This window comes from Protopterus annectens, chromosome 17.part0 (assembly GCF_019279795.1).
Source record: "Protopterus annectens isolate FY-2018-M chromosome 17.part0, PAN1.0, whole genome shotgun sequence".
Lineage (NCBI taxonomy): Eukaryota > Metazoa > Chordata > Ceratodontiformes > Protopteridae > Protopterus > Protopterus annectens.
In genome coordinates this window covers 22,746,722-22,770,069 of record NC_056751.1, presented here as the reverse complement: position 1 = coordinate 22,770,069, position 23,348 = coordinate 22,746,722, and the positions used below count along the sequence as shown (strand labels likewise).

Sequence of the window (23,348 nt, the reverse complement as noted above, 5' to 3'; positions counted from 1 at the left end):
CTCTTTCTATTGCTTTGATCTGAGCAAGCAGAGAAATTTCCTTGATAGCCTCTGCCCTCTGGTTTTGTGGTAGATTTGGCATGCCTTGTTTTCTTGGTAAGGTATGAAAGTGGAACCTGTAACCTTGGTCTATAATGTCCAAAATCCATTTGTCCTTTGTCAATCTGTGCCAATTGTCTGAAAACAGAGATAATTTTCCTTGGTCAGCAGAAGTAGAGGAAAGTCATTGAGATTGTCCTGTCACTTCTTTGGTTTGCTGGTTGCCATTGTCGCCCCTGTAAGAACCTCTGTATTGCTTTGAAATCTTTCAGGATTAGGAAAGGACCAGTTTTAGAAGGCCAATTCCTGCTGAATCTGGGTGGCTGAACCTGGAGGAAATCTTTGACCGTCTGAACTGATTTTGCTTTTTCCTCGATGGACTTTAACACATCTTTAGCATTAGCACCAAAAAGCTTGTTCTTTCCAAGGGTGCATCAAAAAGTTTTGTAACATGATCTGGTAGAGGTTGTTCTTTTAACCATGCATGTATACGAATGACCAGCTTCCAATGCATCATATCCACACTGCAGAAAGTGATTGCTGACTTGCTGAGAATTATGTACAGCTTCCTGCAAAGACTTCCTGTCTAAAGGTTCAGGAGAGGCCAATGAATCATCTAACAGGTAAACCTGATATTGAAACATATGAAAGAGGCAATTCAGAGCTCTCATAGATAAAGTAGTGGAGGTGTAGACCTTTTCCCCATCTCTCTAATGACCTAGCTTCCCTGTTGGAAGGCAAAGGATTTTTGGAGGTGGATGCTGAAACCCAGTTTCTAAATCAACAGCATGGGCCCTAAAGAAATGAGAATGTGTTTCTGGGACCCTATAATATCTGTCTGGCTTGGCTGGAGCAGGAGGAAGAGTATCCAACACTGGAGTCAGAGTATAGGTCATCCAAAACATCAAGCACAGGAGGAATAGCCAGGGCATGTGTTGGGGCTTTTAAGGAAGGTTCAAGGCCTGGCCTTGCCACTTAAAATGTTCCATCATGGTATGTAGAACTTCCCAAAGAAATATCCTCAGGAGGGGAGGCCGAGGATGAAATCCTCTGCATCCGAGTCCTCATAGGTCTGGAAGAGCTCTTCCTGGCCATCAGAGTGAACTGAGTCCTCAGAATCTTCATCTGAAGGGATAGGGTCAGAGGGTTCAACCCGGGCCTCTTATCAGAAGGAGGCTGGGATCCTCTCTCAGGATAGTCATGATTTGTGTTTCAGGAGTAGGCTGAGGTAAGGCTAGCAGTAAGGTGCTTGGTCGCAATGGTCCCGGCATTTCTTGGTTTCAGTATCCGTGAAATAACCGCCTCAGGGAGAACCGGGGCACTCACGGTTTTGGCGTGGGTTGGGGAAGACACGGGACGAGGATGTCGGTCTTCCCGTCGCTTTAGTTTTCGTTTCTTCGCGATGGATTTTCCGGATAAGGCATTATATATCGCTTAAAAAAGTTCAAAGAAAAGCTTCCGCGAGAGCCCGCTTTGTTGAAGTGCTGCACAGGCGAGGCAGGCACAGGCGACACAGGCCGAGGTCTCGCCAGGGCAAGAACACAGTGCAACGGATTGTACTTAGCTTTTGATTACTTTCAAGAATACAGGAGGCTGATGCTTATATACTCCAGCCGCTCTGTGCCGGAGAGAAATGTGATACAGCAGCGATCGCCGGACTCAGACTTTTGAAATCGAGGGCTGCCTGAGGCAGGACAACCCATATGTTATGACTGCAGTTGCATTCTTGAAGGACATCCATCTTTAGATACCTCTAAAGCTTCAACATATGAATCTTGGCAAAGGGAAGTATAAGAATAGTAGATACTGTTAACCCCAGAGCTCTGAAAACATCCCTTGCAAGAATGAGAGAAAGGGAAAGTAAAAAGTGGAAGTAGATTGTCAGAGACAGACACTTGGGAAAAAGAACAGAAGCAAAACATCAGAACTGGATTCTGCAACCCAGAAAATGTAGTGTTTAGAAGGAGTCAGAACTGACATCTTGAGATGGATGGTGAATTCCAGACTAAGTAGAACCAGCACAATGAAGTGTAAAGCCTGCAGAAGCCTGGATTGAAAGAGAGCACCTGAAGAAGCAGGTTGTTCCGATATCAAAATATCTGGATTCCCTGAAGCCTGCAAAAGGCTATAACAGGGTCAGACATTTGGTGAATACCCTTGGAGCAGTAGAAAGACCAAAGGGCAAAGTGGAGAACTGAAAATGAGAGGAAGGAACAGAAAAATGTGAAATGGGAAATATGATGATAGGCATGCTTTTAGGTCTAGGGAGACCAAAAAAGCCTGTTGGAGTAAAACATAAAACAGAATGTGGAAGGAAAGCATCCAGAAAGAAGGAATACTTAGAAAAGTATTTATAAAGGAGAGGTCTAGGACCATTCTTCAGGACCCCTTTTTTCTGGGAACCAGAAACAATCTGGATTAAAACTCTAGTCCTTTTTGGGAGAGTGGAATGGCTTGGATGGAGTCCTAATCCAGTAAATCCTGCAGAGCCACAGAAAAATGAGGAAGCTGGTCTGAACGAGGTTGCGGAAGACTCAAGGGGGGATTTCTATACCTTAAAATAACTGATGGATAATGGATGGAACTCTGGAGTCTGAAGTAATCTGTTGTCAGACAAAAAGAGACAAGGAAAGTTTGAGAGGCAGGGGAACCTGGCTGAGGGGAAGGGGAGAAAATATGTCAGATGGAGGTAGATTTGTTCTGAAATGGGGAACTTTGAATTTTAGATGTCTGGGTGGGTTTATTGAGAACATACACTTAAAAATCCTTTAGAAAGCTGATGCAGCTATTTACAAACAAAGGCAGGCTTAGTACAGTTTCTCCGATATTTGGGTATAGGAGAAAAAGATTAGTTTAAGATCTTGCATTACTTTGCCTTTGTCTTGTAGAGTCCAAACGAGTCGGCAGCAGCCATACCAAAGAGATACTGATTGTCCAAAACAGCATCTAGGAGCTTGGCCCTAACAGTATTAGGTAAAGCCTGAAAGTGAAGCCAAGAGTGCCTCCTTAAAACTGAACTTAAACAGCATCTCTAGAGGATACATCAGCTGCATCATAACTACATTTGATGGAGTGATAGGCAGCCTGAGAAGTGGAACTCAATAAGGAGAGGGCAGCAGTCTTACTTTCAGAGTGATGAAAGTCTGACAAGCCCCCACTAAGCTGAGACAAAAGGGCCAAAACATATCTGGACATATGGGTTTGATAATTTATGGCCCCGAAGGCCAGAGTGGCAGAAGTGTACACCTTCTTCCTCAGCCTCTCCATAATCCGACTGTCTTTATCAGAAGGAAGAAGTTTGGAAGAAAGAAAACGTGGATGGCTTTTCAGTGGAAAAAGACACCACAGCAGGGTCAGAAGTAGGCACTTGTACAGGTACTTAAATGCCTCAGGCACCTTATAAAAATGGTCAAGTTTTAAGGGGTTGGAGCTTGGGAATCAGGAGTCAAAGAGACAACTGCAAATGGATCCAACAAGGCATCTGAAAAAAGGAGAACAGCAGAAGGTTTACAAATTCCATCTGCAACAGCTTATAATACCTCTTTTGAATATCAGAGACTTGTGAGCAATCCCACTTAAAATGCTCCATCACTAAAACTACTTCTCAAAAGGGAAAACACATGGACTCAAGGAATCCTCTTCTGCAGACCCATAGTCCAAAGGAGAGTTAATTTGTCAGCAGGCCAGTAATTCATCTCCTGAATCCACCTCCTCATCTGAGAAATCAGACCCCTAGTCCTTTTGGGTAGCAGGAACAGACACCGCTGAAGTGATCTCAAGGCCATCAGGGCATACAACAAGCCCTGGGTAAAGTCCTGCTATTCTCTCACTCTAAGATCTTTAGCAATAGGAGGAAAGTGTTTAGTTTTCTGCTGCTTCTTTAGTAGGACATCAGCTTTGAACAACTTAGAAGGCTCTGAGTCATGCCAACACTCAGTAAGAATACCAGGGACCTCTTCCCTAACCAGAATCTGGGGAACTCCCCTAGGCTCTTCAGAAATGATCACTTGTGGTTGTGATGAAAGGAGGTACTGCCAGCACAGCTTGCTGGATGTAAAAAACTTCATGTCATTTGTGAATATTAAACTAACTTTTATAAGATGCTTGTGTTACAAATGTATTAGAATTGTATGTCATGTGTATATCAAACTGCTCTCTACAGATGTATGTGTTGAAAAGGTACTTGTAAAGTGCTGTGTCTAAAATGTATACACATTGTGCCCTACTGGAAGAGAATAGAAATGTACATGCACTATTGTAACTGTAAGTATATATTTTAACACTGGAAACTGGAATACAGGAGGTTAACCTCAGTCCAGCAAACTTTAGAGAAGTATCTGAAATTACTTTATAGGCTACGTGGTGCTGCGGTAGTGTTGTCGCCTCACAGTTAGACATTGCCCATTCGATTCTCAGTTAGAGTGTCTTCTGTGTGGCGGCATGCGTGAACGGGCGTTCCTTCGTTGAAGGTTGTGCGTTAGGCCCGGCAAGCCAGCACGTAAAACTCTACTGCCAATCATTAGCGGACCGGAGTTCCGCTGTGGCGACCCCTAACCGGGAAAAAGCCGAAAGACACAAACAAACTTTATAGGCTACGCCATAAAGATGTTTCATTGCAGCTAAAGATAGTCTGTACTAGGAAGTTTTATGCATTGTCTTTATTTTACATTTGTTGACCGGGATAGTCCATCTGGGTGTGAGCCCATTTTCAGTGGAGGCCCGGGGAGGAAAGCTCCAATAAAACAAGAACATTGACAGGTACAGTGTCGGTTTTATATAGAATTTAACAGAAATATCTAGAGACAATAAAGAAAGTACAATATACAATAGGCACTTTAGTGAAAAGGAGAAAGTTATTACAAAATAGTAAAGTCATATACATATATATATATATATATATATATATATATATATATATATATATATATATATATATATATATTTTTGGAAGCATGAAGAAATATAAATTTTTTTATGACTTCCAGCATCTGCCAAAGATCTGAGCAAAAGCCCTTATAGGAGTATTTTTAAAGGTAGATGCTAAACACTGCCAGCTTTAGCAGTAGGGGTTTTGCATGAGAACTAGAAATCAGATGACCAGAAATTATATAATTCTGCAAGCTATCCCAGCAGTAATATTTTAGACAGTTTTTGAGAAGTCTGAGTGAAACAGAGCATTCGGCATTATGTCTTGGACCTGACAACAAGAACCATTCACCACATCTGGCTTGCCTTAGTAGTAAGTTTTTAGGGTATAGTAATTGCCAGATACAGTCAGAAATATAGTGAAGCTTAGTTTAGATATTTTTCTTTATTTGTGTGAGCCTACACTACAAATATTATTTTAAATATTTCCTATGGTTTTGAACTCTGATTTCACTTTACATATATATTTAGTATTGTCTTGTTCTTTTATTATCTGTGTGGAGTCTGCATGTCCTCCCTGCAGTCGAGTGACATTTAAAGACATGCAGGTATGTGTGTGCATGAATGGATGTGCCTTCTTTGAAGGCTGGGCATCGGGCTGACACCTCGGCACCATAAAAATCCACGTCAATCATTAGTGGACCAGAGTTCCACTGTGGTGACCCCTAACCAGGAAAAGCCAAAAGACATTAGTTTTTATAAAATATATTTAAACCTTTCACTGTGGCTGACCTGCGTAGAGATATTTAAGTTATGAGAGTACTTGCATATTTATTTGGTGACATTGTGTGGGCCACTCCTAATAGCCTTGCTCTTGGTCAAACTACCATTTGCATTTGTATTAATATTGCACAGTAAAATTGGACACCCTTTGTTAAGGGCCCTAAAGTAGCTGATAAGGAGTGACTGGTGGCAGTGGTAACTACCTTATAGTCTGAGCAGAAGGGAGCATAGCTAGTAAACTTGTGCCAGCCTTTCCCAGGTGTGTGTGTGTGTGTGTGTGTGTGTGTGTGTGTGTGTGTGTGTGTGTGTGTGTGTTAGCTACTTGGGCAAGGACACAAAGCACTGGTTGGACGCAGAGGGGACTGGACATCTTGGCCTGGTCACTCAGCTGAGATATCAACTCTATAGCTGTGCCAGTGGGGAGTCTTACTGGGGATCTGGAGAAAGAGGGAGAAACTAGCCCTGGACTGACTGCTGTCTCTGTGTGGTCTTAAGGGAAATTGTACTTGATGCAACTCTGCATGTGGAAATACTGCGTGTGTACCCCTTATCATCTCAGTGAATGTCTCCCACTGATGCCAGTGGTGAGGACTGAAGCTCCTTGATTAGTGGTTGGCAGTGGTGGTTCGTCACAGTGGTGTCTCCTCAGTATCCATGGCATAAATATGCATTGCTGCAGAGGACATATGAGAAAGCAGTTACACACCAGCCTCTAAATGAGTCATGGCAGAGGAAACTGATGTTGACACCGGACAGTCATCAGGGTTTTCATCCACCTCAAGAGAGATGTCCAGCAGAGGCTAGACAGTAACAGAGTCAGACTGTGACATTTTGGTGTTTTTTAAAAGATGGTACCCTGGATTTGACCACAGTACCTTGGGTCAGAAGTCTGAGATACTGGTTTTCAAGATAAATGACAAAGAGCAAAGATGGATGTGCAGTGTTTTGGGAACAAAAGTCCAAGAAATGGTACACTGGGTGGGATTGTGTGAAATACCCAGGCAGAATAAACGCTTCTCATGATGGACTTCATGGGGAGTCTGCTTACCACACTGACACTTCTCTTACTGGATGACATGAACCCTAAGTACACAAAGAAAGGAATAAAAATGGAGGAACTCCAACAGGGCTCTTATCTGTAAATGTCTCAGCAAAGGGCATTTAGACAGACATTCAAATGGGGCAAAAAAGTTTTGATTACCAACAGTGTGTATGTCACCTTTATGCCCTACAAGTGCCTGGGGAGCACATGTCTGATGTATGACGCTGGGAAGATGTAAAAGCTCTGGCATACTGACAGAAAGATAGGCTATCCTTGGCAGGAGATCCCCATAGGTGAAGAATACTACAATAGTGATAAGGAAGGACATCAACTTCTATTACCCTCTGAAACAGCATATGACGTAGGACAGAAGGAAAGATAAGGGTAGGGCTTGGTAAATGAAACTGAATCCCCTGGAAAGAAAGAATTTCCTCCACTGCCATCCGTATGCTAGGTGGATCACATTCAGGACCCATTTATCTGCAACAATCTGTTGTCAAAGACAGAAATAGAAATTTAGAATTTCTGCAAGGGGCAAAGGAACTGGCAATACAAGGCCCCTTTTATAGTCATTCTACCTTTTTTGACTGCACTTTGTTCTTGGGGGGTCCATTTGCTTTTCAGAACTTCATTGCAATTGCTTTTGAAATGTCTGCCCTACCAGCATTCTGATGAGACTGTTTTTTTCCTTCTTGCCATAATTGGAAAAGGAAGCAGAAAATCCCCTTTGAAAATTTAGGGAAGGAGGGATGAAAAATCTGAGAAATTCACTCTCAACACACTTTTTGATAAACTCTGCAGCAGAGGTTCCAAAAACTAAATGTCTATCAAACAGAATTCAAAATGTAATTTTTGACATCTTCTGTGAAGTTCTGAGAATGCAGCCAGGCAAACTTCCTCAAAGCAGTATCAGTGACAACAGCCATGGAAGCAGCATCTACAGTGTCATAAACACACTTCAAACAATAAGTAGAGAACTTAGAAATTAAAGAAACTGAAATACATAAAGAAATTTTACTCACAAGAGGAAACTGCAGCTAAAACATTCCTCATACTTTCACAATTGGTCAGTGTAAACTTTAACATATAGGCCTGGCAATTCAGAATTCAAAAATCAAAGTGGAAAAATTGGGCACTTTTTCCTAAACTTTGGCTTTTCCATTCTTGTCAGAAGGAGAATGGTTAGAATTAACAAAATATGTGTCAGCAGCTGGATTAACTAAAACTATAGCTACTGGGTCACGTCTGGGATTAGTGTATAAAAACTTGAAAGACTGATACACTTGGTACATTCGGGCAGCAGGTTGACTGTCGGGGAAACCACAGGCTGTGACGAACACACCCTCCAATGCTGAAAACATGGCGGGAGGAGCAAAGTAAAAATCCTCAGTGTTCTCCCACTGAAATAAATGGTTCATTCTGGAAATGGTATTAGAGAAAGAGAATCCCTCACAGGGAATTTCAGATACCATCCTCAGAATCTGAATCAGAAACCCGAGGAGAAAAATATATATCTGTCCCTTCAAATTACCCTACAGATTCAAAATCTTGAGTCTCTTCAGTGAAACGGGGAATCCCTTTAACTTTTACCAAAAAAAAAACCTTACAAGAAGGATAATGCCTGCACAAGAACCTGAACCAAACCCATTAAATTACTCCTGTACAAACAAACTGACACAGGAGAAGTTACATTTTTAGTTTTCTGTCTTTTTTGACAAAAAAACTTGGATAAACAGACCTAATACTGCCAACAGCTTCCCAGGGATGGGGAAAATTTTGGGGCTAAGAAGATGCACATTACATGTCCCTTCTCCTATAATCGACAAGAGTGGTTCTCCCTTGCCCACTGAAGGAATCCCAACAGCTGCAAAGGATTGAATAACTTCTAGTCCATTGCGTCTGTATGGACAATACCAGAGAAATCTGAAGAAAAACATGACTGGTTTGAGTAACCACCTTTAGCCAGAAGAAAGTCACTAACCTATGCTAAGTTAAAAGCATGCTAGGGTGGCAAAGGCTGTTCAGCAATTTGTTTTTCTTTTTATGGATGGAAGAAAGTCAGACCAAGGTTCCAGTCCCTTGTTCCACTATCAAGCAAAAAAAGATGCTTGTTTGCCACAGAAAACCTAGCAACAATACTTGGTAAAAAGGAAAGTAGCAAAAAATACCTTTCCCATAAAAACACAGCTGATAGCACTTTATTTTATTTTGAAGATGGAGAAAGTGTTTAAAGGCAGTTTCTCCACAGAAAAAGTAGTTTCAAACAACTTTTAACAGCTTTTTACAATAAAAGTAAAAACAGTGTTTTCCCATAGAAAAGAAAAGAAAAGCCATGAGACAGACAAAAAAAATACTTTTTCCTAGCTTAAAGTTAGTTATTCCTCACAAAAAACAGATTTCAAATAACTGAAAAATAATGTGGAGGTTTTTCACCAAAGAGAAAGTACAGTTTTGTACCTACCATAAAGGTAGATGTTCGAGTGCTAATACAGCTGCAGTCATAACAGATGGGTTCTCCTGCCGTCAGGCGGGTCCTCGGTCTGCCGAATTCCAAAGTCTAGGTCCGGCGTCGGTTGTCGTCGCTTCTTCCCTGACGTCAGTGCGACAGGGGTATAAAGGAACTAGCCGACGTCATTTTCTTCAGTTTTTCTTGCCCCAGATGTCAGGTGCCCCCAGAAGGAAGGCAATAATAAATTTGTGTGATAATGCAGTGCTATATAATCAAAATACAGTAGTTGCAAGCAAATACATCATAAAAGAAAACCCCAATCAGGTTGTATGAGGATGTGTTAGCCTATAGGCCTGTCCCAAGAGGCGAAGGAGGGAGGGAAACCTGGACTGCAGCTGTATTAGCACACGAACATCTACATTTATGGTAGGTACAAAACTGTACTATGTTCATCGTGCATACAGCTGCAGTCATAACAGATGGGTAGAATCCCAAAGCTAAGAAAGGGGTGGTAGGCACTAGTTGGAACTAGGAGGAGCCAAAATGCCCTGCAAGACTGCAGTGGCAAAGCCTGCTCTAGATATGGAGTATAATGGTAGGTTGTAGTGCTTGGAGAAGGTATGCACAGAACTCCAAGTGGCTGCTTCCAAAATATCCTTGGTAGGAACTCCTCTGAGGAAGACTGCAGAGGTGGCTGTGGCCCTGGTGGAATGAGTTCTAATGCCTGTAGGAACAGTTTTGCCATGAAAGGAATAGCAAAAGCGTATGCAGTGGGCTATCCATTTTGAGATGGTCTGTTTGGAAATTGGCTTCCCTTGAGCTCCTACCGTATAGGCCACAAAGAGCTGTTCTGACTTTCTGAAAGGCTTTGTTCTGTCCAAATAGTAACGCAGCTGTCTGTGGATGTCCAAGGAATGTAGTAATCTCTCCCCTTTGTTTTGAGGGTTAGGATAAAAAGTAGGTAAATGTATGGCCTGATTTAAAGCTACCCTGGATACCACTTTAGGCATAAAGGACGGGTTGGTTCGTAAGGAAACTCTGTCCTGATGGAAGATGATAAAAGGCTGGACAGCCATGACAGCCTGTAGTTCTGAAACTCTACGAGCTGAGGTGATAGCCAGAAGGAAAGCTGTTTTCCAGGACAAATATTGCAAATCTGATGAGGCAGCTGGCTCAAAGGGAGGCAAGGTCAATTTTTCCAGAATGAAACTAAGATCCCAAGCAGGTATTGGTTGTTTCCTTGGAGGCCTTAAATTCTTAGCCCCTCTGAGGTACTGTCTTAAGAGAGGGTGAGAGAATAAAGGTGGATCAGTGCTGTATTCTGCAGAAATGGCTGAGGCATGTATTTTGATGGAGGAGAAAGAAAGTCCACTGCTTAGCAGTTCAGCCAAATATTGTAGTATTTGAGGTAAATTCAGTTTTCCAGGATCCTGGCTCTTTTTCTCATTCCAAACACAAAAACGTTTCCATTTTGCGGAGTAAGCTTTTCTAGTTGATGGCCTTCTGGCCTCTAAAATGACATCCTGCACCTCCTTGGAGAGTAGGGCCTGTTGAGATGCTAAGGAATCTTCCATGCGGCTAGATTGGGTGTTTTTATCTGGCTGAGAAGAGTTTTGAAACTGTGCTGAGTCAGAAGAAGAGGCATTAGAGGCAGGGTCCATGGTGGGGAATGCGTCAGGCTCCTCAGGAGTGGGTACCAGTGTTGCCTTGGCCAGTGGTCTGTCTGCTTTGATCTTTAATAGAACTTTGGGCAGCAGAGGAAGAGGAGGGAAGGCATAAACTGTCATTGATGTCCAACTGAAAGAAAGAGCGTCCACTCTCCAGGCCTTTGGATGGAAGATCCTTGAGCAGAATTTTGTCAATTGATGATTCTTGTGGGAGGCAAAGAGATCTATGTCTGGCCATCCCCATTCTTGGATTATTTCTGTAAAAACCTTTGGATGCAATTTCCATTCGTGTGGATCTGTCATATTCCTGCTTAGGTTGTCTGACAGCGTGTTTTCCTTGCCTGGCAAGTACTGTGCTTGTAGTTCCATTTGTAAGTCCATGGCCATGTTCCAAAGTGACATGGCCAGTCTGGAAAGGGGGTAAGAATGTCTTCCTCCCTGTTTGTTTATGTACCACATAACTGTGGTGTTGTCCGTTCTTATCAATAATTGACCTGGTTGTAGAAGGTCATTGAAAGCTATAATAGCATTTATCACTGCTAGCATTTCTTTTTGATTGATGTGAAGGTGCTTTTCTTTTTGGGACCATTTGCCCTGAATGCACCGATCTGTCATGTGCGCCCCCCAGGCGTAGTCCGAGGCGTCTGTTGTGATGACTTGATTTGCTTGAGGCTTGCTGAACGGAAGACCTGTGTTTGTTTGACATGCTTGAGCCCACCACAGAAATTCCTTTTGCAGACATGGAATTAGTGGTATTATTGTTTCCAAAACTGTGGCTGTGTTGAGAACATATGTTTTTCAGGTACCATTGTAGTTTCCTCATATGCAGCTTTGCATATGGGATTAGTAAGATGCAAGATGCCATGAATCCCAGAGCCTGCAGGATTTTCCTTGCAGTCAGCCTGGTGCAATTTGCTAGTGTTCTGAAGTATTGTATTAGTTGCCCCTGCTTCTCTGGCGTGAGGTAGGCCATCTGGGTGTTTGTGTCCAAATTGGCACCCAGGAAAATTATCTTCCGAGAGGGTATTAGCCTTGATTTCTTTTTGCTGACTGTGTATCCCAGAGATTTCAATAACATTATTACATAAGCCAGATGTTTCAGAAGAATGTGCTTGCTGTCCGCTTGGATCAGGCAGTCGTCCAAATAGGGGTATATTTGTATCTCTTGAAGTCTGCAGTAGGCAATTACTGATGCCAGGCATTTCGTGAATACTGTGGGCGCAGTAGATAAGCCAAAGGGCAATGCAGAGAATTGATAATGGGTTGAACCTGCAAGAAATCTGAGGTACCTTCTGCAATTTTGTCTGATTGGGACATGCAGGTATGCCTCCTTGAGGTCCAATGTTACCAGCCAAGACTCCTTGCCCAGCATGGGAAGAAGTTGCTGTAGAGTGAGCATCTTGAATTTTGGTACAAGTAGAAATGTGTTTAGGATGGATAAATCCAAAATAGGTCTCCAATCTTTTCCCTTCCTTGGCACCAGAAATAGCCTGGAATAAAACCATGACCTTGTTCGTACAAGGTACATCTTGAATAGCTTTCATGTTTATGAGATCTGTAATTTGCTTTTGTGCCTCTGCCCTTTGATTGTGTGGCAGGTTTAGCATGCCTCTCATTTTTGGAAGGGTGTGAAAATGGAATTTGTAGCCTCTGTTTATAATGTCCAGGATCCATTTGTCCTTTGTGACAACATGCCAATTTTTGAAAATAATGCCAGCTTTCCTCCTAAGGGGGCTGCCATTTGAAACCTGGTTGGCATGCAAAGGGGAAAGTCATTGGGCTTGCTTTCCGAAAGATTGCGAGTTGTCCTCACCACCTCTTTATGTAGGAGCTTGCCATTGTCTGCCTCTGTACGATCCTTGGGATTGTCCTCTGCCCCTCGAGCACCTGTATCTGCCTCTTTGGGGTCTGTCTGTGGCAGGAAAGCACCAGTTTTTGGAAGGCCAATTTCTACTAAAACGTGGGGGTTGAACCTGTAGAAATTCTTTCACAGTTTGCATTGATTTAGCCTTTTCCTCCATTTTCCTTAATACCTCCTCAGCATTAGCACCAAATAGTACATCCTTTTAAAGAGGGGCATCTAGTAATTTAGCTTTGACATGATCCGGCAAGGCTTGTTCCTTGAGCCAGGCATGCCTACGTATGACTGATCCTGTAACAGCAGCTCTACATGAGGCTTCTAGAGCATCAAAACCACATTGTAAGGTATGCTTACCCACTTGTTCTGCACTATGCATCAAATCCTGCAACTCCTTCAAGTCTGGTTGTTCAGGTTGTGACATTTTACTCTTCAATTGGGATAACAAAAACTGTTGGTATTTTAGCATATGAAACTGACAGTTTAAGGGCCTCATGGATAAGGTTGCCGAGGTATATACCTTTTTCCCCCACCTTTCTAAGGATCTGGAATCTCTCTCGGAAGGCAATGGATTTTTGGCAATGGAGGCCTTAACTCCCTTGGGGCCCTGTGAGATGGTTTCTGGGTCAGCAGCATGGCTTTTGTAAAGAAATTGGTGTGAGTCAGGAACCCTGTAGTACCTGTCAGGCTTAACTGGAGCTGGAGGTAGAGAGTCCGGGTTAAGGCAGGCCTCCGAGTAAACATCATCTAGGATGTCCAAGACAGGAGGTATAGCCAGAGGCCTATGCTGAGTAACAAGAGAAATTCCCTGAGCCTTTTCATTTGAATCTGAATAATCCTGGCCTTCCCAGTGGAAGTGTTCCCTTAAGGTATGCAAAGTTTCCCCAAATGAGTAATCCTCAGGGGGGGATACAGAAGGGATGGACTCCTCCGCATCAGAGTCTTCAAAAGGGGAGTAAGAATGTTCCTCATCATCAGAGTGCTCTGAAATAATGGAGCCCTGATCAGAGGAGGGGGAATCTTCCTCCACTCTGGGCCTTTTGTCCTGTGGGAGCTGAGAACCTCTGATTAGAGTAATTAAATCCTCATCCATTTTAAGCATCTGTTTCTTAGGCATGGGGCCTGGAGATGGGCCCTGTGTAGCTGGTCTCTCAGAGTGGATGGTTGCTTTAGACTTTGTGAAAGCCTTTATGGAGAAAGAAGAGGAAGGTCTGAAGACACCTTGAGTGGAGGTGGACCTGTCCACATTCTGAGTTTCAACGCCAATAGTGGCTTCGGTATCTGTAGTCGGGGTGTGGGCCGATGAGCCTGCGACCTCAGGCACAGGAGACACCATCAAAGAAGTGTCGTCAGTAATCAGGGGCTGCGTAGGCGCCTCACTGAGAACCGGACCACGTGTAGTCGGCTTTGGCATGGTGTCGGTAGAGGCCGCGGACCTCGTGTGTCGGTCCTTGTCTTTGCGTTTTTTAGACAAAACCGGAGTTGGAGTATCCGACGACATAGTATAGTTAAATGCTTTCCCAAAAAAATGCTGGGCGAACTCCGCCCGACACTTAATAGTGCGTTTGTTGAATGTAGCACAACAGTGACAGACCGAGACGTCGTGGTCTGGGCCTAAACAAGGTATACAGAGGGAATGGAAATCCTTATGCGGTATTTGCTTCCCACAAGAAATACAATTATCAACTTTGTCTGACATCGGTCTGAGGCAAGAAAAGTTTCCCCAACGGGGTACTTCGCTTATAAGAAGACTTCAGTTTCCAAACTTCGTAATTTCAGGAGCTGGCTGGCCGGCACTTGTGAACTGCTTCTGCTTCGGGCACCGCGCGGCAAGAAAGACTGAAGAAAATGGCGTCGGCTGGTTCCTTTATACCCCTGTCGCACTGACGTCAGGAAAGAAGCGACGACAACCGACACCAGACCTAGACTTTGGAATTCGGCCGACAGAGGACCCGCCTGACGGCAGGAGAACCCATCTGTTATGACTGCAACTGTATGCACGATGAACATCTTATCTGCCCCTGCAACAGAACAGTGTGAACTGACCCTCGATCGTAGACAGCCTGGAAAGAAGTCCTCTTCTCAGAGGCAGGAAAGCTCTGAAGAGCTTGGTGCCAAACCCTGTCTAAGATGATTGACTGAATGTGTGGAAGGTGCCCTGAAGCTTTCAAAGCTGGCCAACTGTTGTATCCTGCACAGGATATTGACTGAAAGTGTGGAAGGTGCCCTGAAGCTTTCAAAGCTGGCCAACTGTTGTATTCTGTGCAGGATATTGACTGAAAGTGTGGAAGGTGCCCTGAAACTTTCAAAGCTGGCCAACTGTTGTATCCTGTGCAGGATATAACCCATGCAGCTTATGCTACTGTAGCAATGATCAAGAAGAAGAACATATGCTTACATTAGAAAATAATGGGAAGGACTAAGGCAGCCTATGAATGTTTTATATACCAACTTGTCCTAACTCCTACCAGGATAAGTCATACTGTTAGAGAGAATTAGAAGTTATGTACTTACCATAATGTTCCATCTGAGTAGGTGTATTCATTTGTCTGCAACCTGTGGGTATGGATCCGATATCGGATCCGAACCGGCATGGTTTATCCAGCTATGGATCCGAGCTCCTAGCTCCTCCCCTCACCCATAATGCCCTGCTCTCCCTACATGACCTCAGATCGAGTTTGCCCTGTATCAAATACCCTAATCAAAGGGTAACACATTCTATGCAGGAAACTGACAAGGCCAGGGGGATAGGAGGGCGGGATGGTTGAAGACAAATGAATACACCTACTCAGATGGAACATTATGGTAAGTACATAACTTCTAAATCTGAAGTAGGAGATTCATTTGTCAGCAACCTGTGGGACAGAGTCCCCAGCTACCTGAATCTTGGGCGGCCGTCATGGAAGGATATTCCAGAGCACCGCGAAGCCAAAGGATGCTCTACCTCTAGACGTGATATCCAGCTTGTAATGAGAAATAAAGGTATGAGATGAAGCCCAAGTGGCCGCTGAACAAATGTCATCCAGAGGTATCCTAGCCTTAAAGGCTGCTGAAGTAGAAACAGACCGGGTTGAATGAGCATGGACTCCGTCCGGTGCGGGCCTCCCAAAAGTTTGGTAAGCTAATAGAATACACTGGGAAATCCATTGTGACAAGGAGACTTTGGAAATTGGTTTACCCAGATTGAATTTGGCAAAGGAAATGAACAACTGATTGGATTGCCTGTGACCAGCTGTCCTGTTAAGATAAAAACGAAGCTGCCTGTGAACATCCAATGAATGCAGCTTGTACTCGCCTTTGTTCTGATAATTAGGAAAGAAAACGGGGAGGTTGATGGACTGATTAATGTTTGCTTCCAAAGCTACCTTAGGAAGAAACGAGGGATTGATCCTGAGGTACACACGGTCCGGATGGAAGATCAAGTAAGGCGGCTTTATGGAAAGGGCTTGAAGTTCCGAAAGTCTTTTGGTTGAAGTAATGGCTACTAAAAATGCAGTCTTAAGAGATAAGAATTTTAGATCTACAGTGGCCGCAGGCTCGAAGGGGGGAGCGGTCAAGGCCTGAAGAACCAATGAACGATCCCATGGTGGAACCGCCTGTTTAATAGGGGGGTCTAAGTAGAAAGGTGCCTTTTAGGAAGATTTTACATAACTTGGCCGACATAAGAGGCCCAGATTCATGACCAACATGATAATGAGAAATGGCCGCTAGCTGAACTTTGACCGTGGAACTACTGGCGCCATCATTAAAAAGAGTGGGAAGGAAATCTAGGACCACGGGAAGAGGTACCGTGAAGGGATCTTGACCTTGCCGCTCTGCCCAAATGGAGAATCGCTTCCATTTACTGCGGCAAGTTTTCCTGGTAGAGGGTTTATGCGCCGCTACCAGGATAGCCTTAACGGGAGATGAAATACCGGGAGTCCTGATTAAGAGTGGAACTGGAGTAGCCAAGCAGTCAGCTTCAGGTTGTCCAAGCTCGGAGATGGTAGGTTTGATGGGTGCGTTATCAGATACGGGATGGGATCTAGAATCCAAGGTGGATTCACTGAGTGAGACCTTAGGTAAGGGAACCAGATCTGCCGAGGCCAGAATGGGGCTATGAGGATCATTCTGCACCCCAACCGAGAGGCTTTCTGAAGAACTTGGAGCATCAGAGGCAGAGGGAGGTATGCATACAGAAGACCGGGAGGCCAAGCATGCACCAGAGCGTCTCTCGGGGAATCCCCTGGTGGAGGGATTAGAGCGAAAAAACTGACGCACTTGGTGTTTAAGGGAGAAGCAAAGAGATCGCAACAAGGAGTTCCCCACCGTGCGAAGATACGTTTCGCTACTAGAGCATTGAGAGACCACTAAATGCGGGGAGAGAATGGTGCGACTGAGCTTGTCCGCAAGGATGTTGGACCGACCCGGAATATGCATTGCGATGAGAAAGCGGTTGGTGGAGATCGCCCATTCCCACACTCTCATGGCTTCCCGACATAATGGGTAAGACCTGGTTCCCCCCTGTTTGCTGATGTACCAGACCACTGACATGTTGTCTGATTGATCCGCAATTGTTCCCAGGGGAAGAAAGGCCTGCAGTGCTTGCAACGCCAAGAGCACAGCCCTCATCTCTAGAACATTGATATGCAGGGAGGTCTCTGAGTCGTTCCACATGCCTTGGACCGTCCGTCCCGCAAAATGCCCCCCCCCACCCGAGGCGAGATGCGTCCGTGGTCACTGTGGCGAGGGGGGGAGATGCACAAAAGGGGCGGCCTCCTTGGAGATCCTCTGAATGGAGCCACCACAAAAGAGACCGCTTGCAAGCCTTGCTGATTGCAATGGGGTGATGCAGGGGAAAAGAAAGGTAAGACCATTGTACTTGAAGTGTCCACTGAAGTACCCGCATGTTCAAGCGGGCGAGCGGGAGAAGAGAAATCGCTGCCGCCATGGACCCTAGTGCCCTCAAGACCAATTCTGCCGGAACTGAGCTGGAGTGGAGGATGGCCCGCACCTGGAGTCGTAGATTCTGAATTCTGTCGGTTGTGAGGAAGGCTCTTAACTCCCTTGTGTCTAACCTGGCACCTATGAAATCTATTAGCTGAGTAGGGGCCAGGTTGGACTTTCCTACGTTTATTGAGATACCTAACCAGGGGGCTAGCTGAAGAAAGGAGTCTCTTGCCAAAGATAGTAGATGCCTTGTTGGGGCGGTGAGAAGCCAGTCGTTCAGGTACGGAAAGACCTGCACCCCTTGAAGCCTCAGGTGGGCCGCAACCACTGCTAATACTTTGGGGAACACCCTGGGGGCTGTGGTGAGACCAAAGGGAAGGACCCTGAACTGGTAGTGACTGGCTCCCAGCTGGAAGCGAAGAAACCTCCTGGACCGTCTGTCCATTAGTATGTGGTAGTACGCATCCTTGAGGTCTATAGAGCACATCCAGTGATTCTCTCCCAGAAGGGGGAGGATAGACTGTAAGGTGAACATCCGGAACTTCTCCTTGGGAACTGCCAGGTTTAATAGGGACAGATCTAAAACGGGTCTTAGGTCCCCCTCTTCTTTTTTGGCACTAAAAAGAACCTGGAGTAGAACCCTGATCCGATCTGGTCTGGGGGGACGGGCTGGATGGCTCTTTTCCTCAGCAGGTAGCCAATTTCTGCTGAAGCGGCCTCCCTCTGATCGGGTGGAACGTCGGGGAGGGATTTTGGTTTCGGGACGTGAAGAAAGGGGATTTTGTATCCTCTGGATATGATACGGAGGACCCAGTGGTCTGTTGTTATGGACTCCAATGCCGCTAGGTGCTCCGAACAACATCCCCCGACTGCCTCCAGAGTGGAGCAGTCGGGCAACCCCTCAGGGTTGCTGCGCGGGCCGCTCAGAGAAAGGTTCTCTGGACCCGAAATTCCTGGGAGCCCCTCTGTCCCTGGGGCGGTGTCTGCCCTGTCCTTCTCTGCCATGGAAGGACTGGTTGTCCGGAGCAGGTTGGTATTGCTGCGACTTCCGGAACCACATCTTCTTCTGGCCCTTTTGGTTCCTAGAGTAGGACCTCTGGGGCACAGAGAAGCGGACTCCAACAGCAGACAGCGTCTTCCCGTCCTTCTCGCTCTGGATCAAGGTGTCGTGAACCGTCTTGCCAAAAAGGGCAGAACCATCAAAGGGGGCATTCGCGAAAGATGCCTTGAAGGGCTCCGTGAAATCGCAATGGCGGAGCCAGGCCTGACGTCTCGTGACTAGGCCTATTCCTGCAGCTCTAGCGGCTCCCTCAGTAGCATGGGAAAGCAACCGCATAGAGGTATTTGTCACGGATCGAGGAGTGGCCATACGGGTGGAGTGCAAGAGTTTGTCCTCCTCCAACATGGACTCTGGGGGGGATGCAGCGTATTCTTTAATAAGATTGAGCTGCATCCTGATAACATGTGCCAGATAGTTGAGCGCCCTCACTGAGAAGGTCGCTGAACTAAACATTCGCTTCCCCAAGCGGTCCATCATCCGAGACTCCTTGCTCGGAGGATGGACTGAGGGACTCTCCTGTGCGAGTTCCCTCTTGGTGGCTGCTGCCGTCAACATGGCATCTACCGGAGGACCCTTACTGCAATGGGCACGGTCAGCAGGGGGGCTGAGGATCCTGTCTGGCCTTTTGGGGATTGGCTCCACGGTGTCCGGTTCCTTCCACGCCCTGGTGGTAATAAGGTCCACCAGGGGGTCGGCAGGAGGGGACACCCAAGAGGTAGATGGGCCCGCTTCGAATGCCTCCAAGAACACGGACTCATCCGAGGAAGACTTTGGGGCAGACCACCCACCTCTTATATGAAGCATTTCCATGATGTCTCCAAAGGAGACATCCTCGGGGGGTGATCTTGGGGAGCCTTCCCCTTCCTCCAAGTCCGTGTCTTCAGTTAAAGACTCGGGGGAGTCTATGTGCCTCCTTTTACACGTGTGCTTGCGAGGTGCCTCCTCGGGGGGGCTGTCCGAGGAGCCCTCGCAAGCAGTGTCTAGTTCCACAGGAAGTGCTTGGGGCATTGAAACAGGCTGTCCCTGTGGCCGGGTGACGGAAGCCTGACCCAGAGCAGATGGAGTGCGGGACGGAGCCGAAGCAAGTGCCGGGGGTCCGGAAGTCCTCAGCAGAGCCCTCTCCACTACATCAAAAGCTGAAGGGGAGCCGGCCTCGACCAAAGGATCCGACAGTTGGCTCCCCTTCGGATCCGAGGAGTGGATCGGAGCCGGCGCCGAGCCCCTCGGATCCGCGGGACCAGTGCGCTCTGACACGGATGGCGCCGAAGGCACACTGAGTCCCTCGGATCCGAAACTCGGGCCCAGGCTCCGAGAGGTCGGATCCGACACACTCGAGGGCAGGGTCGGATCCGAAGTAGCCAGTACTAAAGGAGCCGACCCACCCCCGGCTCCAAAGCTGCCCGGCTCCGAGCGCTCCGAACCCGGGTAGCGGGTCAGAGAAGGAGCTATGGGCTTGAAAAAAGTGGTCGAGCTCCCCCCCCGGGGGGAAGGCAGGAGCACTCCCATCTGCATCTGGGCCTGGATGAACCTTCGCATCATCCGGTCCAGATCGGCGTCAGAAAGACTATAAGTCAACCTCGAAGAGGCTACCGAGGTAGGCCTTGAGTACCGCCTCGATAGCCTCGAAGGAGGTTGGGTCTCCTCTTCCTCAGGTCCCGGTGAAAAGGTCGGGGACCGGAGCCGAGGAGGAGGAGAACCAGTAGCTAGAGAGGCCGGAGGAGAAGCCAGCTTAGCGGGGCCGACGGAGGTCTCGCCCGCCGCTTGTGGTGCTTCTCTCCGGTCCTTCTTCCTAGCTTCCTGTCCTCCGAACCCGTGAGGGAGTTTAAGTCCCGGGAGGAGGGCAGGAGCAGGTAGGGCAGGTACGCAGGAGCGGTAACTACCAGCGGAGGCCGAAGCCGAGTCCGGGGGCAAAAGTCCCGCCAAGACCAGCTTCAACCTCCGCTCCTTCAATGCCCTGGGGTTGAACCCTGCACAGATTGAACATCCAGAAGTGAGGTGTTCAACCCCAAGGCATCGAACGCACCGAGTGTGACCATCCGCAGGGGACAGCTTATGGCCACACTCGGAGCATTTCGAAAAAATCGCCTTTGGGGCTTCAGACATCTTTTTTTTTTTTTTTTTTTTTTTTAACAAAAAATAAAATTAACAAGTTAACTAAAGTTAACTACTCAGTCACACTACAGGCCCCCAAAGAAAACATGCACACACAAACTACGCTACCAGCGAGGGGAGGGAATTACAAAACAATTAAGTAATTTAACCAAAAACAGTTTAAATGGGTGAGAAACCTAAAACTTTCACACACAGGTACTATTAATATATCAAAAAACTCTTAGTAAAATACTAAATTTTCACTTAGCTGAAGGAGCTCAAAGATCAAGCTGTCACCATGAACGCGGCAAACTAGATCTGAGGTCATGTAGGGAGAGCAGGGCATTATGGGTGAGGGGAGGAGCTAGGAGCTCGGATCCATAGCTGGATAAACCATGCCGGTTCGGATCCGATATCGGATCCATACCCACAGGTTGCTGACAAATGAATCTCCTACTTCAGATTTGTCCATTTCATATCAGATCTAGATACTTGCATAAGTGGATGTTAACCATTTTCATTTTTTGTGTGTATTAGAAACACAACATAATAAATGTGCTTCACATCTCATAAAAATGACAAGAGTTTTTTTTTTTTAATCTGTTCTTACCATAGCATAGCATCCATCATTAGCCAAGATAACCACATCAATGGGAGAAGTGTGATTTGCAACACATATACCACCTTTCTTTGGCTTGTTCTCTCTGTAGTTGCAGAAAAAAAATAAATAAAAAAAAATAGAAATTAAAAAAGTACCAGACTGAAAACTAAGTTATGCAAAGAAGCCAAAGCTAGTTCTTCCTTATTCCATCTTTTTTATTCTATGCAAAAAACTATTTTCTGATTCAGCAACTTCACTTGCAAATCACAATATGCAATTCAAAAGACTCCCTATAAAGTAATTACTCTACTATACAAAACAAATTAAATGTGTACCAACTTCTGTGCTCAGCTCACTGTGGAATACTATCAATGTTAGGAAAAAAAATCCATTTCAAGATTTACACTTTTAGATAACAAATACAGAAAGTGCCATCAAACATTTTAATCTATTTGAATAACCAATCTATCTGCAACATTTTTTAGCAATTGACAAACTATTCTTTTTTAGATACTTCTACAGATAAGGTGGGTACTTACAAATTGTGATATCTTATTGTAGCTGACAAACCTCTGCAACAGATCCGATAGCACATCAAGTGGACCAGTTCACTTAATTTGTTTTTTGTCCTAAATTAGGAGTGAAGAGAAGTATTTCAACATTTAACCATAATTAGAGAATAACATACATACACAAAGACAGCATTTTTCAGACTGAAGATGTTCAGTCACTTATCTTGTCAAAACATTGCCACCTAGTACCCGTAGCATACAGCAGGATACACACTCCCTTTTCATATCTCTATGCAACATGGTCTTCAAATTTTCTCATGTAGCACTATTCATGTCCTGCCCACCCCCACCACCCTCACCCTTGGTTATTTACTTGAATGGACGGTTTTGCTGAGACCTGTGAAGTAAATGGTTTCAAACAGTACACATACAAATGTCTTTACCCTTGAATATATTCACCTATGTTGTGCACAATACAGAAGAAAAACTAGTGTGGTAAACTACTACTTGAAAATTCAAAACAAATTTAAATGTCACCTAGACAATTTGCATTCATTCATTTGCAAGCAAGTGAGGTTTCACCATCACGTTTATATAAAAAAAAAAAGGAGAAGAAGAATGGCAAGCTAGGTTCCAGGTGAAGCAGGCTTCATCAGCATGTAGTGTGTCCTCTCCTTCCCGCTAATCAAATGAAAAAAACAGGACGACAATGACACCCAAATCCTTCAACTATTTGCTCCCATATGCCACTACCAAAACCAAGGAACCATTACCAACACACAATTCTTTTATTTATAGCAGGGCTTCCAATAATCAGTCAATTTCTATACCCAGGATAAAGCACTATAAATGTAAATCCAGCTGCTGCATAACAAAATGTAAAGCAAAACTCTACATTGCTTAAGCAAGTTTCATAATAATTTAGATCCTGAAACCAAAGCAAAAGTTAAACAGACGGGAAAAATAAACTGTAACAGACTTCACATGCTGCTACCTACCCTTTACACAATTCACTCATGTCTGCAGTTTTTTTTTTTTTTTTTTTAAATATGCGCATCTGCACATAACATAAAGGGTTATGAACAGTTCTCAAATCGTAACTACATCATTATGTGTTAAAGACATGGACGCCAAGAAATTCACCTCGAGAACGAATCATGGCATCCATCTCAAGAACACATCAACAGGTTATGATCAATACAAATATTTTGTCAATAAAGCTACTACAAAACACAACTCTAGACACAATGTATCTATTAAATGTTATGCAACTGTACAAGATTAGGTGAATTACAAAACACATGATAGCAGGGCCAACTCGTGTAAGACACGTCCACATTCACTACACTAGAAAAATTCAGCTAAAGAGGGAAAAAAAAACATACTGTGATGCAGCAGACAAAAATAAAACATCAGGTTTACCAAATGGCAGACTAAATGGCCAAATGAGA

The 23,348-nt window shown here is 45.0% G+C and overlaps 1 protein-coding gene across 1 annotated transcript in view; it reads right to left on the bottom strand.

Annotated features, from left to right (window-relative positions):
* Positions 1-23,348, bottom strand: part of GPAT3 (glycerol-3-phosphate acyltransferase 3) — a 1,164,625-nt gene that overhangs the window by 567,549 nt on the left and 573,728 nt on the right. Inside the window, exons 5-6 of the mRNA XM_044059343.1 lie at positions 21,925-22,014; positions 21,395-21,488 (exon numbers count right to left, since the gene is read on the bottom strand). Of these exons, the coding sequence (XP_043915278.1) occupies positions 21,395-21,488; positions 21,925-22,014 (184 nt within the window). The remainder of the gene's footprint in view (positions 1-21,394; positions 21,489-21,924; positions 22,015-23,348) is intronic.